This window comes from Danaus plexippus (genome assembly GCF_018135715.1).
Source record: "Danaus plexippus chromosome 3 unlocalized genomic scaffold, MEX_DaPlex mxdp_34, whole genome shotgun sequence".
NCBI lineage: Eukaryota > Metazoa > Arthropoda > Insecta > Lepidoptera > Nymphalidae > Danaus > Danaus plexippus.
The window spans coordinates 2,545,658-2,559,109 of NW_026869846.1; the positions used below are offsets into that span (position 1 = coordinate 2,545,658).

General features: G+C 34.3%; 1 protein-coding gene across 9 annotated transcripts in view; it reads right to left on the bottom strand.

Annotated features, from left to right (window-relative positions):
* LOC116766076 (ras GTPase-activating protein raskol) overlaps positions 1-13,452 on the bottom strand; it is an 86,879-nt gene that overhangs the window by 8,513 nt on the left and 64,914 nt on the right. For 8 of the 9 annotated variants that reach the window (XM_032655734.2, XM_032655738.2, XM_061527136.1 and 5 more), the window contains 3 exons: positions 1,801-2,026; positions 752-821; positions 18-145 (listed from right to left, as the gene is read on the bottom strand). In XM_032655734.2, the coding sequence (XP_032511625.2) occupies positions 18-145; positions 752-821; positions 1,801-2,026 (424 nt within the window). Of the gene's footprint in view, positions 1-17; positions 146-751; positions 822-1,800; positions 2,027-6,305; positions 7,490-13,452 lie in introns of those variants that run through there. The other variant, XM_032655745.2, reaches the window with a different exon arrangement.

Sequence of the window (13,452 nt, forward strand, 5' to 3'; positions counted from 1 at the left end):
GTAACCCATCAGTATACCTGTAAATCCAGCGATCTCTTTCCTTTCTGGAGGCGCACGCGAAGTAACGCGGCGCGCGGTTCTCGGCGCTAAGTGCGAAACAATGCGGCCTGCCCAGTACAGACGAATGGAGGGCACGAATCTCAACCTAATATCGAAATATGTGATTAAAACTTTGTCACCAAAAAGATTTACCCAATAAAAATGTTTGTATATTAATACTAACTCATTCAAAACCAATTTAACATAGAGTGGTTAGTTTGGGTGCCGGCAATTTCTATAGAACGAAAACCCTCGCCGAAGCAAGTATTCTGCAACGAGTTACTCAAATTATGAGTCACCGTTATCTCAGCCGGATTTGTTATTCAACAGTTCATATTTGTTTTCGTTATAATAATTAATTTGAATTCTTAATTATTTATTTCATATTATATTCTCTATAATGTGTTAAATACTGAAAAATACACTTCATCATTTTACAAAAAAACATATAAAAGTGAAAAAAGTACTACAACCTCATGCAACTTGATTTAAATAAGCTGTTGGTGAGATAACAGACGTAAATTATTTAAAGGTATTTTTTCGTTATAATGTCCGCAATACTGATAACGTTTTGGCATAGAGTAGAATGATTCAGAGTCTTACAAAACAGGTATTGTAAAAGTCACACGATATCTTTCAATTAAATCATTCACGTTGATGACTAACGTTTGGTGTGATTGCGTGTGAACTTGTATTAATCTGCATATTTTACCTGATTGGGGGGTCCGAGATCCATTGTTGATACTGCTGGCGATTGTGCTGATAGGAGACTTTCATGAGATCTGGAAATAAATAAAACAGAATTAGTCGTAATGGAAAATTAAAATAGATTTATAACTTTTAGTGAAATATTGCTTCAAATACACACTCCTTAACTACTTACTCTTAGGTAATAGAAGTAAATAAAAGGACAAAAGAGTAGTAAACTAGTATTTCGTTATATAAAAGTGGTTTTAGACCTAGATATGCACAAACTAAAAAGGAGCGATGTCGCGGAATAATATTAGTTTCAGACGTAGCTCTACACTACATTCGTTATAAAGCCTCTAACAAAAACATTTTATTTCTCAGCAACGTAACATCCAAACGTACAAATCACATAACTGAATCCAATAATTATTTCAAGGACGATCACTATAATTGCCTTCTTTAATCAATATGCCGTATTTATGTAACCGTAGAAAATTGAATGGACGTAGGAATGTTTGTTGCTCTTTCTCGCAAAAATTACTGAACGGATCTTGATTAGAATTTCCAGTAACGTGGATTAGACTTCAGAATATAATACAGTCGATTTATCATCAAACTGTATGGAACTTCCTAGGAATCACAGCATTATTTTGTACGGAAGAAAGATTTTTGAAACATAATCTATTAATTTCCTTCCGTATATTATTTATTGATTCATGCAAACAAATTCGTCAACAAAAGATAGGTATGTCAAGTTTATTGTCAAACAATGACTGGACCCGTGTAAGTAGGTGGCGGACAGACAGACACTCCTAACTTAATAACGACTCTTACTAACGTCGCGTTGTCACGACAAATTCAGCAATTAACGCTTACATTATTTGATTAAAGAATTAATTAAATATCTGTACATATTCTGAAACAATGCTATCCTTGAAAATTTCCTTCACTGCTTTTTGGAAAAATACAGTGCCTTAAATCTATGTTTTTAGTTTACACTAGGAAAGTGTTGCCATTGTAGAAATTTTCATCTCAAAAATAATGATTTAACTTAGTAACTAGTTATATTACCTGGATGTCCTCAAAGCATGTGTCGCTGGATGTGTTGGAACAGCTGCAAGGACTTGCTTGCTTTCTATCTTGGCGGCCGACTTCGTCCGTTTGAGTGGATTGCTTCTGAAGGATCGCTTTGAGAAGAAGAAGGATGCGAGTCGCGAGGGGCTGTGCTGGGCTTGGGTCCCAGGTATTGGCGTGCTTGGAGCCGAGCCGCGCCGACATGACGTCTCATATGACGTATCTGAAAACAAATATATCATATTACTTGTTGCCACTATGTCCGCGGAATTACTTCATTACGGCTTTCAACTAAAATTGGGTATGACATAATATTATATTCCTATAATAAAACACAGCCATTCTACTAAAAAATCAGCTTTTACGAAGTATACACCAAACAAATAGTGAAACAAATATTCATTGTAATTAAATGATTACGTATTATACAATAAACACGTTAATATGATCCAATAGTTAACAAACCACACAACAGGTGTGCCTTTTACGAATTAACAGATGCCAGTTATGTTGCTTTAGTGTCACTGTTACTTATTTGCATATTGAATAACATTGTTATGTCCGCGTACTGTCTCCTTAAACTCAATAAGTATGAAACGGTTCTAACGGCGTACACGATACAGACATCTGTCGCAAGTAAGTAAACTCATATATCATCATATCTATCATGAGGGGGAAACTTAAATTAAAATCAATAACGACAATAAATCAAACCATATTAGATCGTAAGGGCCCGTATTGCAATAAATCTCTGTGCCTATATAATCATCTTAATTGTATGCAAAATATACGGTTTCATAACGAAAATCGTATACAAATAAAATGTTTACTTTGGTTATAGCAAAATTCTGAATAAAAGCATCGGAACAGTACACATTAGAGCTTCCAGGATATATGAATTAGTGACACACGAAGCTTAACTTGTACCTACCACGGACAGCGACATAATGATGGCAAAACAATGAATGCAAAAAACATTTCATATCTACTCCTTCAAGAACTCAAATCAACACTGAATACACTCGACCTTGGCTAAAACGCGCGCCACTATAATCAGTAGCCAATTGTTTACGCTGTACACTGATTCAGAGTTCCACTTCGAATAATATATTAACAACGCATAATGAAATAAAATATGCATAATTCGCGCATTACAATAATTACTGTAGTATGTCATAATGCATGTCATCAGAAATTTCTTGGATGTGCATGTAGTTGCATTCATTTCAGTCGTATAGTATTTTATAATTATATCACGACTATGTATGTATATATTTTTATTGTGATAGCAGCGATAGTAGCGGCGTGGTTTCCTGCGGATGTTGCGCACACGACGCCCGTGACCGAGCATGCCGTCTACTGACAAACTTACCGTTCAATGTCCATACAAAATTCATCATTGTTAGAGCCAAGGTCATAAAAGTCTTGTGTAATTGCGCCCGCCTTGTCTGCTTATCAAGCGATCGAATTCCTTGACAGCGCGTCTTATAAAATAGGTATCCAATATTCCAGTATATTATTGAAATCTTTATATAAAAATGCGAACTTCTTTATATTTCCGATTCAGTCCAATTTAAAAAAAATATATGCGAGTTTATCGAACTAAACAAAGAAACGGCATCAAATTAAAAAGCTCGTGAGTTCTGCAAACGAATGTCATACGATGTTTATCGTGCGAATGAAACAGATGTTGCTCCTTTGAACCGTTATTATGTGTTGCGGTCTTCCGACTTACTTACTCGTTATCAGAATGTTTACTCAAATTTTATAATTGTTCCTTTAAATAGATTGTCCAAACAATAGGTACTCTAGACACGAATACAGTAATCATATCAAAAGTTCTTACGTGAATCAACGAAGGTTTATGAATGAAAAATGGCATCAATATTAAATTGGACGATGCGAAGTTATGATAAAAGTGCAGAAGCGGTAATCAACTCAGTATCGACAAGTTAAAACATGTTCTGGGAATTAAAACAGGTAAATATGACGCTAACGGAACGCTGACTTATGATGTATTGCAACGTTGTAGTTGCACCCTTTGAGGTGAATGACCTTAAACCAATAAACTGCAACTCATACATTTAAGAATTTCCGATGTTTTGTAAATTCTTTTAAAAAATGTTATTTATATAATAAAGAAATGTGAACGTATTGTTTTAACCAAAGATATATGAAAAATGCGATTACAAACTATTCCTACGTAAATAAATAAGGGGTTTTCCAATAGGGACGCTTGAACTTTGACAGCTGATTGCGGCCATGTTGTTTGAGTGACAGCTGTCAAATGCAGTGTGTTATATTCATTCCGTCCTCCCAAACCACCATGGCAGGTTACAGTGTCGAGCAGCACGTGCAAATCATAAAATTGTTTTATGAAAATGGGTCTTCAGTTCGAGCAACGTTCCGCGCACTTCGCCCGTTTTACGGTCGCGATGATCGTCCTGCCGAGTCGACTATCCGTCGATTGGTGGACAAATTCGAGTCAACCGGGTCAGTTAACAATCAGCCGGTTCCCGTGCGTCAACGTAACGCGAGATCTGCCGAGAATATCGCCGCTGTGCGCGACAGTGTCCTCGAAAACCCGCGGCAGTCAATTCCGCGTCGCGCACAGGAACTCGGCCTTTCGCAGACGACAACTTGGCGAATTTTGCGTTGTGACTTGAGCCTGCACCCGTACAAGATCCAGCTGACCCAAGAGCTCAAGGTTAATGACCATAGACAGCGCCGTGTGTTCGCTGACTGGGCATTAGAGCAGTTGGAAGTTGACGCCGATTTTGGCAAAAAAATCATCTTCAGCGACGAGGCGCATTTTTGGATGAATGGCTATGTCAACAAGCAAAATTGCCGTATTTGGGACGAGACCAATCCACACGAGGTTCACCAAGTGGCAATGCACCCGCAGAAAGTGACTGTTTGGTGCGGATTTTGGGCCGGAGGCGTGATTGGTCCGTATTTTTTCGAAAACGATAATGGTGTGGCCGTCACCGTCAATGGTGAGCGATACCGGTCGATGATAACCAACTTCTTTTGGCCTGAAATCGAGAATATGGATCTGGACAACATGTGGTTTCAACAGGACGGCGCTACGTGCCACACAGCACACGCTACGATGGAAGTTCTGCACGATCAAGCGCCCTTAATGGAAAACCCTATATAAGTACTTTTAGTAATAATAGTTTTCGTAATAATATAATTAGTTTATTAAACGAGATGACTCTCGTAAATATGTTAATAAGGATGTTATTAAATATAACATAAATTATTGAAACAATATTTCCTTACACAACAATTTTGACTATCAAAAGCTATGTTGTTAATTTATCTAGACTAATAATATTGATAAGGCGAGATAAACACGAGGAAATACAGACAATGGTAAAAATAGTGGCAAAAATTTATTGGACATGTCATAACCTAGTAATAAAACTGGTAATTAGTAAACAAAATACTGTCGGTCTGTTTACCCCGTGTTAGCATCGCCACTACGTAAGGAGCATAAACAGTTCTTCATTCATATATCATCCCAGATTATAGTCCTAAGACGGGTTATTGAAAGAGAAATGGGAAATACTTCGTACTTTTGTGTTAAGCATACTGATCTTTAGCTGGGAAATAGCAATAACTTTCAAGTTTTAGATTTTCTGCCATTACATTTTTTATTTAATTTTACCTACTTATAAATTGTTTTTGAATAATTTGATTTCACAGCGCAAAAAATTCCGTCTACGCTTTAAGGTTTTCGAAAGTAAAGTATCGGAACGTTCAGAACACGTGCCGAATACTAAAAGCTGTAACGGTGAACGTCTGCAAAATATTGTTACAAAGTTTTAGCTATGCTTGTATATTATATATATTTGTTTTAGTGATGAGAAGTTCTGAAAGCATTTCAAATTTTATCGATAACATTCTACGATAAAAACGTCGATGAATAGAATTATCTTTTAGAGTCATTTTTGGAATATTTATGAATAAAGCTTAAACAAGGGTTTCCATCGCTGTCATGCCTTCCAGTTTATATATTGTAATGCTCCTAATGGAGGTGACGAAATTTACAAAGACCATTACCACTCTTAGCGGAACAATTAGTAAGTACTGCGTTGTCATGAACAGTTGGATAACAATGGCCTAAATGGAACCTTAAACGCAAAATCATTCTCATTAGATAATATCTCGTTAGTAATCTTTGTAGCCTGTTTTGTTTAGAGGTCTATGATCCATGAAATACATTTATTAATTATTACAAGCCTTTTAAGTTAGTATTACATAACATTTTAATGGGACTTCAAGGGAAAATACCAGAATGAACCGCTATTAAATTGACTATATACTGATGTTTATTTAATGAGCTTCATCAGGAAGCATGTTCCAATATTTTGCTTATGTAATAATGTTTAACGAGCTATTTTGCATCATAAATTGATGAAACTTTCATGAGATAAAAAATTGCATAATTTGCATCAAACTTAAGCAGAATTCATCAACATTTTAGTAATTCTTACCGGAGTGAACAGCTAAATCGTCATCGGCGTCCAAATAAGTCCGTCTCATACTGAGGGGACTATTCGTAATCTGCTCTTCATTTTTCTTAATTAAAGCACAAATAACCTCTTTTTCACCGCCGTTATCGTCCACAAACTTATTATAATTGTCCGTCAAGTCCGTTATTACAGCCACATTGTCTTCGAGCCCTTCCTCAATGTATCTAGCAGTTATACTTCGGAGCAGAGAGTTACTTCTAGACAATTTCGTGCTCCTCGATCGCCTAATAAAGTTAAGTCCCGTCATTTTCCCTGGACTCTTATGGGGACTCTCAGGCGTCACAGTGATTTTCGGGGTTTTGAATATAGACGTAGAACTACTACTACCTCGAATCGGTGAAGGTGTATTTAAATTTTGCGGCAATGTTTTTGATTTTTCTTTAGGCGGGGAAAGCATCTTCGGCGCATCGGGTATTAAAGAAAGGTTAGAGTTGCGTATGGGATTTTTTGAGGGCAATCTGACGCTTATACTTGAAGTTGAATTGTTCAGTTTGTTAGATGAGATCGATGTTGTGAGAGGGGAATATATTCTATCGTAACGCGGTTCACATGACGTCGTTGTACGTAGTCTTGGATGTCTATGGCGAATGACATTGCTCTCAGCGACAAGCCTGGGACTCGTGAGATCGCTTTGACCTTCTCTTGCCAATGCTTCATTGGAACTCATTCTCGACGACAAAGGTCGTGGATATCGTCTGACAGGACTGAAATCACTTTCACTTTCAATAGAAGACGTCTCCGCACGGGAATGTATGTGCAACCTTCCATACTCCGCTGTGTTCTTTCGCCTCGGTTTTTTAGGAGTATGATCGACATTCTGACCGCATAGAATTGCTTCTTTCTCCTCCGGGGTCAGAGGCAAGTAGTTATCGAAGCTTTCGAATAACGGTACGTAGAACACTGAGCGGCGTCTGCTATTCTCGTCGCAGCTGGGCGAGGAGTTAGGGGATAAAGTCTCAGACATGGTGGTCGTGGTGATGGGAAACACGCCACATTAAGGCCACTTGCCCTTTAAGATTTCGACTCCCCGCATTAATGCAGCCATTAGTTTCACTTTAATCTGTTTCCTGGTCCTATACACTTTTTAGAATTCATTTCACACTTTCCATTCACTAATTCGATAATCCTTTGTCACAGTACATCTCAATACCTTCAAATTAAAACTCATCAGGTAAAAAAGAAGCAGATTTAACGTCGGAATATTTAGGCCACCAAGACATTTTGTAATTGTTTCACGATATATAGCATGGTTTCTATTTGGTAAGTTTTATTGATCTTTGTAAAACAAGTACTGCGAACAATTTTACTTTATCACGCGGCGATAAGATTATGTAGTTATAATAACCAATGAAACAGTCGGGCCCAATCGGGGAAAGAGGTCGAAGCCACGTTCACTGGTAAAAACATAAAAAAAACTTTCGCTGCTTTTCGAAGCATATTTAAGATTATATTATGCTGGATTTAAATTTAAACAACTGTTCCGTGATTTTCAGATGACTAACACTATATATACAATAAATTTAATTATCTTATTGTCACAAATCGACTTTGATTGTCCGGCAGCAATAAACAAAAGTTCCTTATATTAAATTTAAAAATCAATTGAAATTATTTGTAGGATTTTTATGTTAATTTAGGTGTTTAAAATAACACAGGCTTTATTTTGTATCGTGTCTTTAGAAAGAGCCTTACTGTGAACACCTAACACGCGAGCGAAGTAACGACTAAAATCTAGTACAGAATACGAAACTAATTACGTTACTAAAGCGCGTGTTCACTTTTTACTTTAATAATTTTTTTTATGGGACTACATGTCACAATGTAAATTAATAGCAAATTCATTAACTAGATTAAATTTCACACAACATACACGGTATTCACTAAAATATTATAATATTTTACACCGTTTGTTTGAAAAAGTAAAAATATTTATAATCAAAAAATATATTTTTTCGAAAGATATTACAACTCCAGGGAGTTCGTACATAGGCTTTTCATTTCAAGTTCATCGAAATTTGTATTTGAAGACATAAAAAAAATAAGACGTAATTAGAGCACAGATAGAACCTCCTTTGTATGTTTAAAAGATTGGAATAAAAGGCCGGATGTCGTGAGACAGAGGGTATGAGATCCAAGCTGTTATGGTGTGCAAGACGAAACGTGAACTAAGCTCGCGGAACGAACGCGATTAGCGCGCCTCCGTTTAAACGAGTAGAACAAATCTCACATGTAAAACATTTAATCAACATTTTTTTCACATATAATTACTGATTGCAATGTTCTGTATCCTTTGTATAGTTTATATCGCCGAGTCTCACAGAATTTACGAATTCAATATTATAATTTTTTACATAAAAACTGAAAATTTGAATTGGTGCTACATACTTTTCTTGCGAATTCTGATATGAATACATTAACGAGTTTATAAAACACCGAATATGGTATCCAAATGATCGTAACTTTTTTTTTTATTATTCTGTACATATGACTTATAATTACGCAAGAACTTAAGTGAAAAATAAATAAATAAAGATCGTACGAGAAATATAATGAATTTAAGGAACGCGGCTTTATGATTAAAAATAAAAACAAGATGTGAGAAACTCGATTCGTCTCGTTTGTGAGTGGAAGCTGTCGAGGGGTGGCATGACTAACGTGAATGATTCAAACCAGAGGAGATCTCAGGTCGAACGGCTTCAGTGCACTGCCTAGGTCTTTCAACTCATTTTATTAACACAACTTAATAACCAGCACGTTTAATACTGACGATAATTTTTCGAACTCATGTTTTATATATTAAAATATACACGATAGTTAAAAAAAAATTTAAACTTCTTGTATAAAATAAATATTTATGTAATTCTCTTGTTGGTTTATTTTTCATTATACTAATTAAAAACTGTTTTGTTTATTGAAGTAATATAATAATATTTAATAATACGATAGGAATCATCGATACTAAACATCAAATTTGGTATTTAAATATAATGTTCAAGACATTTTAACCAAAACATTTGTTCTTATAAGATTAGGACCATCCAAGTAACAGAAAATGTGTCATTAGTTATCCCCACATCACCATATGTTAATATCTTAATGATGCCACAAACCGAGCACAGTTCAGATAAAATATTCCAAAGATGAAATATTTTTCACACGCAATCCTTACAAATTATTCAGAAGAATTATCATCTTTTTCTTAGTGCACGTTCGCGTATTGGAATGATAAATGCCCCGCGATCCCTCGCCTACCCTTGACAGCGTACTATGAATTTTTATAGATCCTTTAATACATTTTATTTTCTCTGTAACAAATAAATATCTTTATGTTGTAATTCGCACTGATTATTCTATATTTTATTTAATTTTATGTAATTCTATTTATTGTATAAAAAGTTGACCTAATTATCCATAGCATCTGCTTTCAATTACAAATTATTCTTAAATTTCTTCAGCTTTTGACTTTTAAGTTATAAAACACATTGTATAGAGTTGAGGATGTCAGTGTATATACAAGTAAGTGTAACCGACCGTCCTCGTTGTGCCAGATGTTGTACAAAACGAAAACAATGGTTGCGAAAGTTTCCTTTGGGCTCAGTTGCTACCGAGATCGTATTGCCTAGCGTTTACGATATTTTATGCTCGACATATGCTCAAATATGCATGTACATAATTATACAAATAATGTAACGGAAATATAAGGGTGATGTTTAGTCAATAGCTCCAGATGAATAGGGATTTAGTAACGCTATGTGTGCTAGTTTTGATAATAAAGACAAAGATAATTTTGTAAAGAAAATTTACATTCGCCAAAAGTAAGTTAGCACTTCGTAAGTAACAATAAACAAAATTTTTATGCAACTTGGTAATATCTCTATATTACGTCCTATAAAAATGAAAGCAATTAGTTGTGGCTAAAATAAAACTATTTTAAAACAAAATACTCTATCTTATTGGTAATTATTTATGGATATATTATTTAAATCTTCATCAATAAAGGGATCTGGAGGAGATATTACTAACATATACCTAGTTATTTAAATATTGTTCGTAATTTACCAGGATCAAGATTATGCGTTGGTAACTTAAGCATTCCTCGCAAACTGTGAATACAAAATTTATTTACCATTCTAAGAAACATTAGCATACATCCAATGCAATAACTCTCTCAGAATAGATAAATATATCACGATAAAGATGTAGTATTTAGTTAAAGTAATAAACATCTCAGAGCTGATCTCAACAAGACTTCCTTTCATAGGCAAGTTTCCTAGTTCAGGTTCGACCGGACAGGCATCTGGTTTTGTTAAACAAATATCATAACACCAACAGCCTGTTGTGATTTTAAATAGAACAAAATATCATATAATTTCGATTTATTTTATCGAAAATTACTTTCTTTCATACTTGGACAGTTGTAATCCAATCACGGATAGATTTGGAGAGTATTTAAGGCTTTCGGATCCAACATCGAGCGATATTTTGGCTACATTAAAATCGGCAAATTTTTCATTGAGTCATCTAAACATTTCCATAATGACCTGTTGAGTGCACATCAATAAAGACCAAGGAGTTGTATCGATTGAAGCTCATCTCAAACGAAATATAAACTACTTAAGATCAGCCTGGAATTCTGAGCGTTAGGATATATAAATGTTATTACTTAGTTTAAATAAAAATCACTCTATATATATATATAGAAAAAATATACGACAATGAAGTTTTATTAATGTTTATCTGATATACCTAATGGCCGAGGTTCTTGTAATCGGATACATTCTTATAGTGACTATAACTTAACACATCGGTAACAAACGGTAAATGCATTTCGTAAATTTAAAACATGGTTTCAATATTATTAACAGCAAAGTGAAGAAAAATGGAGTACAGTAGAATGAGAAATAAACGTTATTTAGAAAGATACTACCTCCGTATTTAGTAATTGAATACTCCTACTTCTGGTTACTTTTAATATGGATTACGGCGAAAATACAATAGGGTTCGGACATGAATCATTTTATCATGTTATGCGTCATCAGTAAACACCCTCAGAAGTGCGTGTAGGTTTCATTTTTCGACAACCCTAATGTATATACGGACTTTCAATTACCAACACTAACGTCATACACAAAATTGCCATTAAAGCTTCAAAGCTGTTGCAGAATGACTAATAGTTAATAAAATATATATTCAATTGTGTTGGAAATGTTTTATCAAAGAAAAGCCACATTTGAGATGAAAGAAACGCAAAATTATATTTTACAAGACGTCAAACGAAATATGTAAACAATATCAGTTTAAAGAAGTAATGTTTTGTAGAAATTAAGGCTACAAATAATGAAGTAATTTTGTATAAACTTCTGCATCACGTTGGTGGAATAAGTTTTGCAACAATCGCATAGTTTATTTGTAGTAGTTTATATGTAAGTTATAGAAAAGCCTCTAAGGTTGTATAAAGTGAGCGTGAATTTTAAATGTAACGTACAAAGCCCGACTGAACGTCGAGAGGCAACAGCGGTGGCGTTGTGCAATAGTCATTTCTAACGAGGCTGTATCAACTACAAAGAACTACACAGAGAGAGTTAACTCACACAATTTTGATATCAAAATATATTTATAAAATCGATTTTCAAGAACATATATAGACATATATATTAATCTCAAATATCTGAACTTTTCTCTACTACCATGTCAAAAGCATACCAAGTTGACCAATTAAATTTTTTTGGAACTTAAATAAATGTCTATACAGTTGGTGTTGCCGTTTCTCTAAAGCTTTAGTGAACTTCAAGTAAGTTTGTCCTGATCCTAACTTATAATAAATATAATAACATTTAACTACAGACGATATATTACTATTACACTTTAATATTTTGCATCTGAGAATAGTTTTATGAGCCTTTGATATCATAGCATTAGTTTCCCTACGTTCTCTTCGGAAGGTCACGACCAAGTCGTTGGTTATGAAGTGGGCATTGCAGCTATTTGAGGTCACTTTTATAACACTAACAAAACATCGGATGAGGTAACCAGATTCTAATGCATGATCTAAAAGTGCTAACAGTATGTTAATAGACGTTCCTTTATCTCATATATTATTTAGAGCAGCGTCAGATCTTGGTTCTGATGTCCGTAGCTCAGTATCATGGAAACATGGTTATTTATAGTTATAGTTAGATTATTATTGTTGAGATACGATTGAAAAAACACTATATTTTCTTCGTTTAAATTGAGATGATTAACATGATTATAATTTAAAAAAAATTGCATTTTTAGGATACTGAATACAGAAACTCCTTTATTGAATCTTCGCAATGATTTTAAATAATCTAGTTACCTTTAAGAGAAACATAAACACATCTGTTTAGAAATAACGCTTTTGAAACAATATTATATTTATTTATAATATAACAAGTATTATCCTGCTCAGAATTTGATAGTTGTATGTAAAGTTTGGATATGGATATATGGGCTTAAATAAACGACTTAGTACGATGGTTGTATATATAGAATATATGACCACGTATTAAATCGCTTGACGCCTTAGCATTTCCTTGAACTTTAGTACACGTACTACAGCATTACACACTACACGTTATAGCACACGAAAACTGAATTAAATAGATCAAATTTTGCGGTCAAACACATTCGTAAACAAATAAATTTCAAAATAATTAAAGGAAACGAAGGGCGAGTTGAAGTTCAGATAAAGCCGTTTCCTGACAAATGATGTATTACATTAATTAATTTGCGATAACCGTTTGAAATGACACTGATACAATATATCACTAAAAACTCGTAAAACATGTAAATATTTTATAAAACGTTTGTCTTTTTAAACAAGCAAGTAATTTTTACGGAACCAAACCTTTAAATTTGAAATCTTACGAAGTAATTCTGCCAAATGAGGCGTAGTATTGAGACAATAGTCAATAATTTAAGTGCATATGCATCACTGACCATTGATTTACCATTGCCTGTACATTCTACAGTCTCTTTCATCATCAAAAATACAATTCGTCAATTTATTGCTGAAGATATTCTTAAATCAATTATTATATGTGATATGTAACTTCGTACTTTGTGGTAAAATAAAAGTTATTGGTTC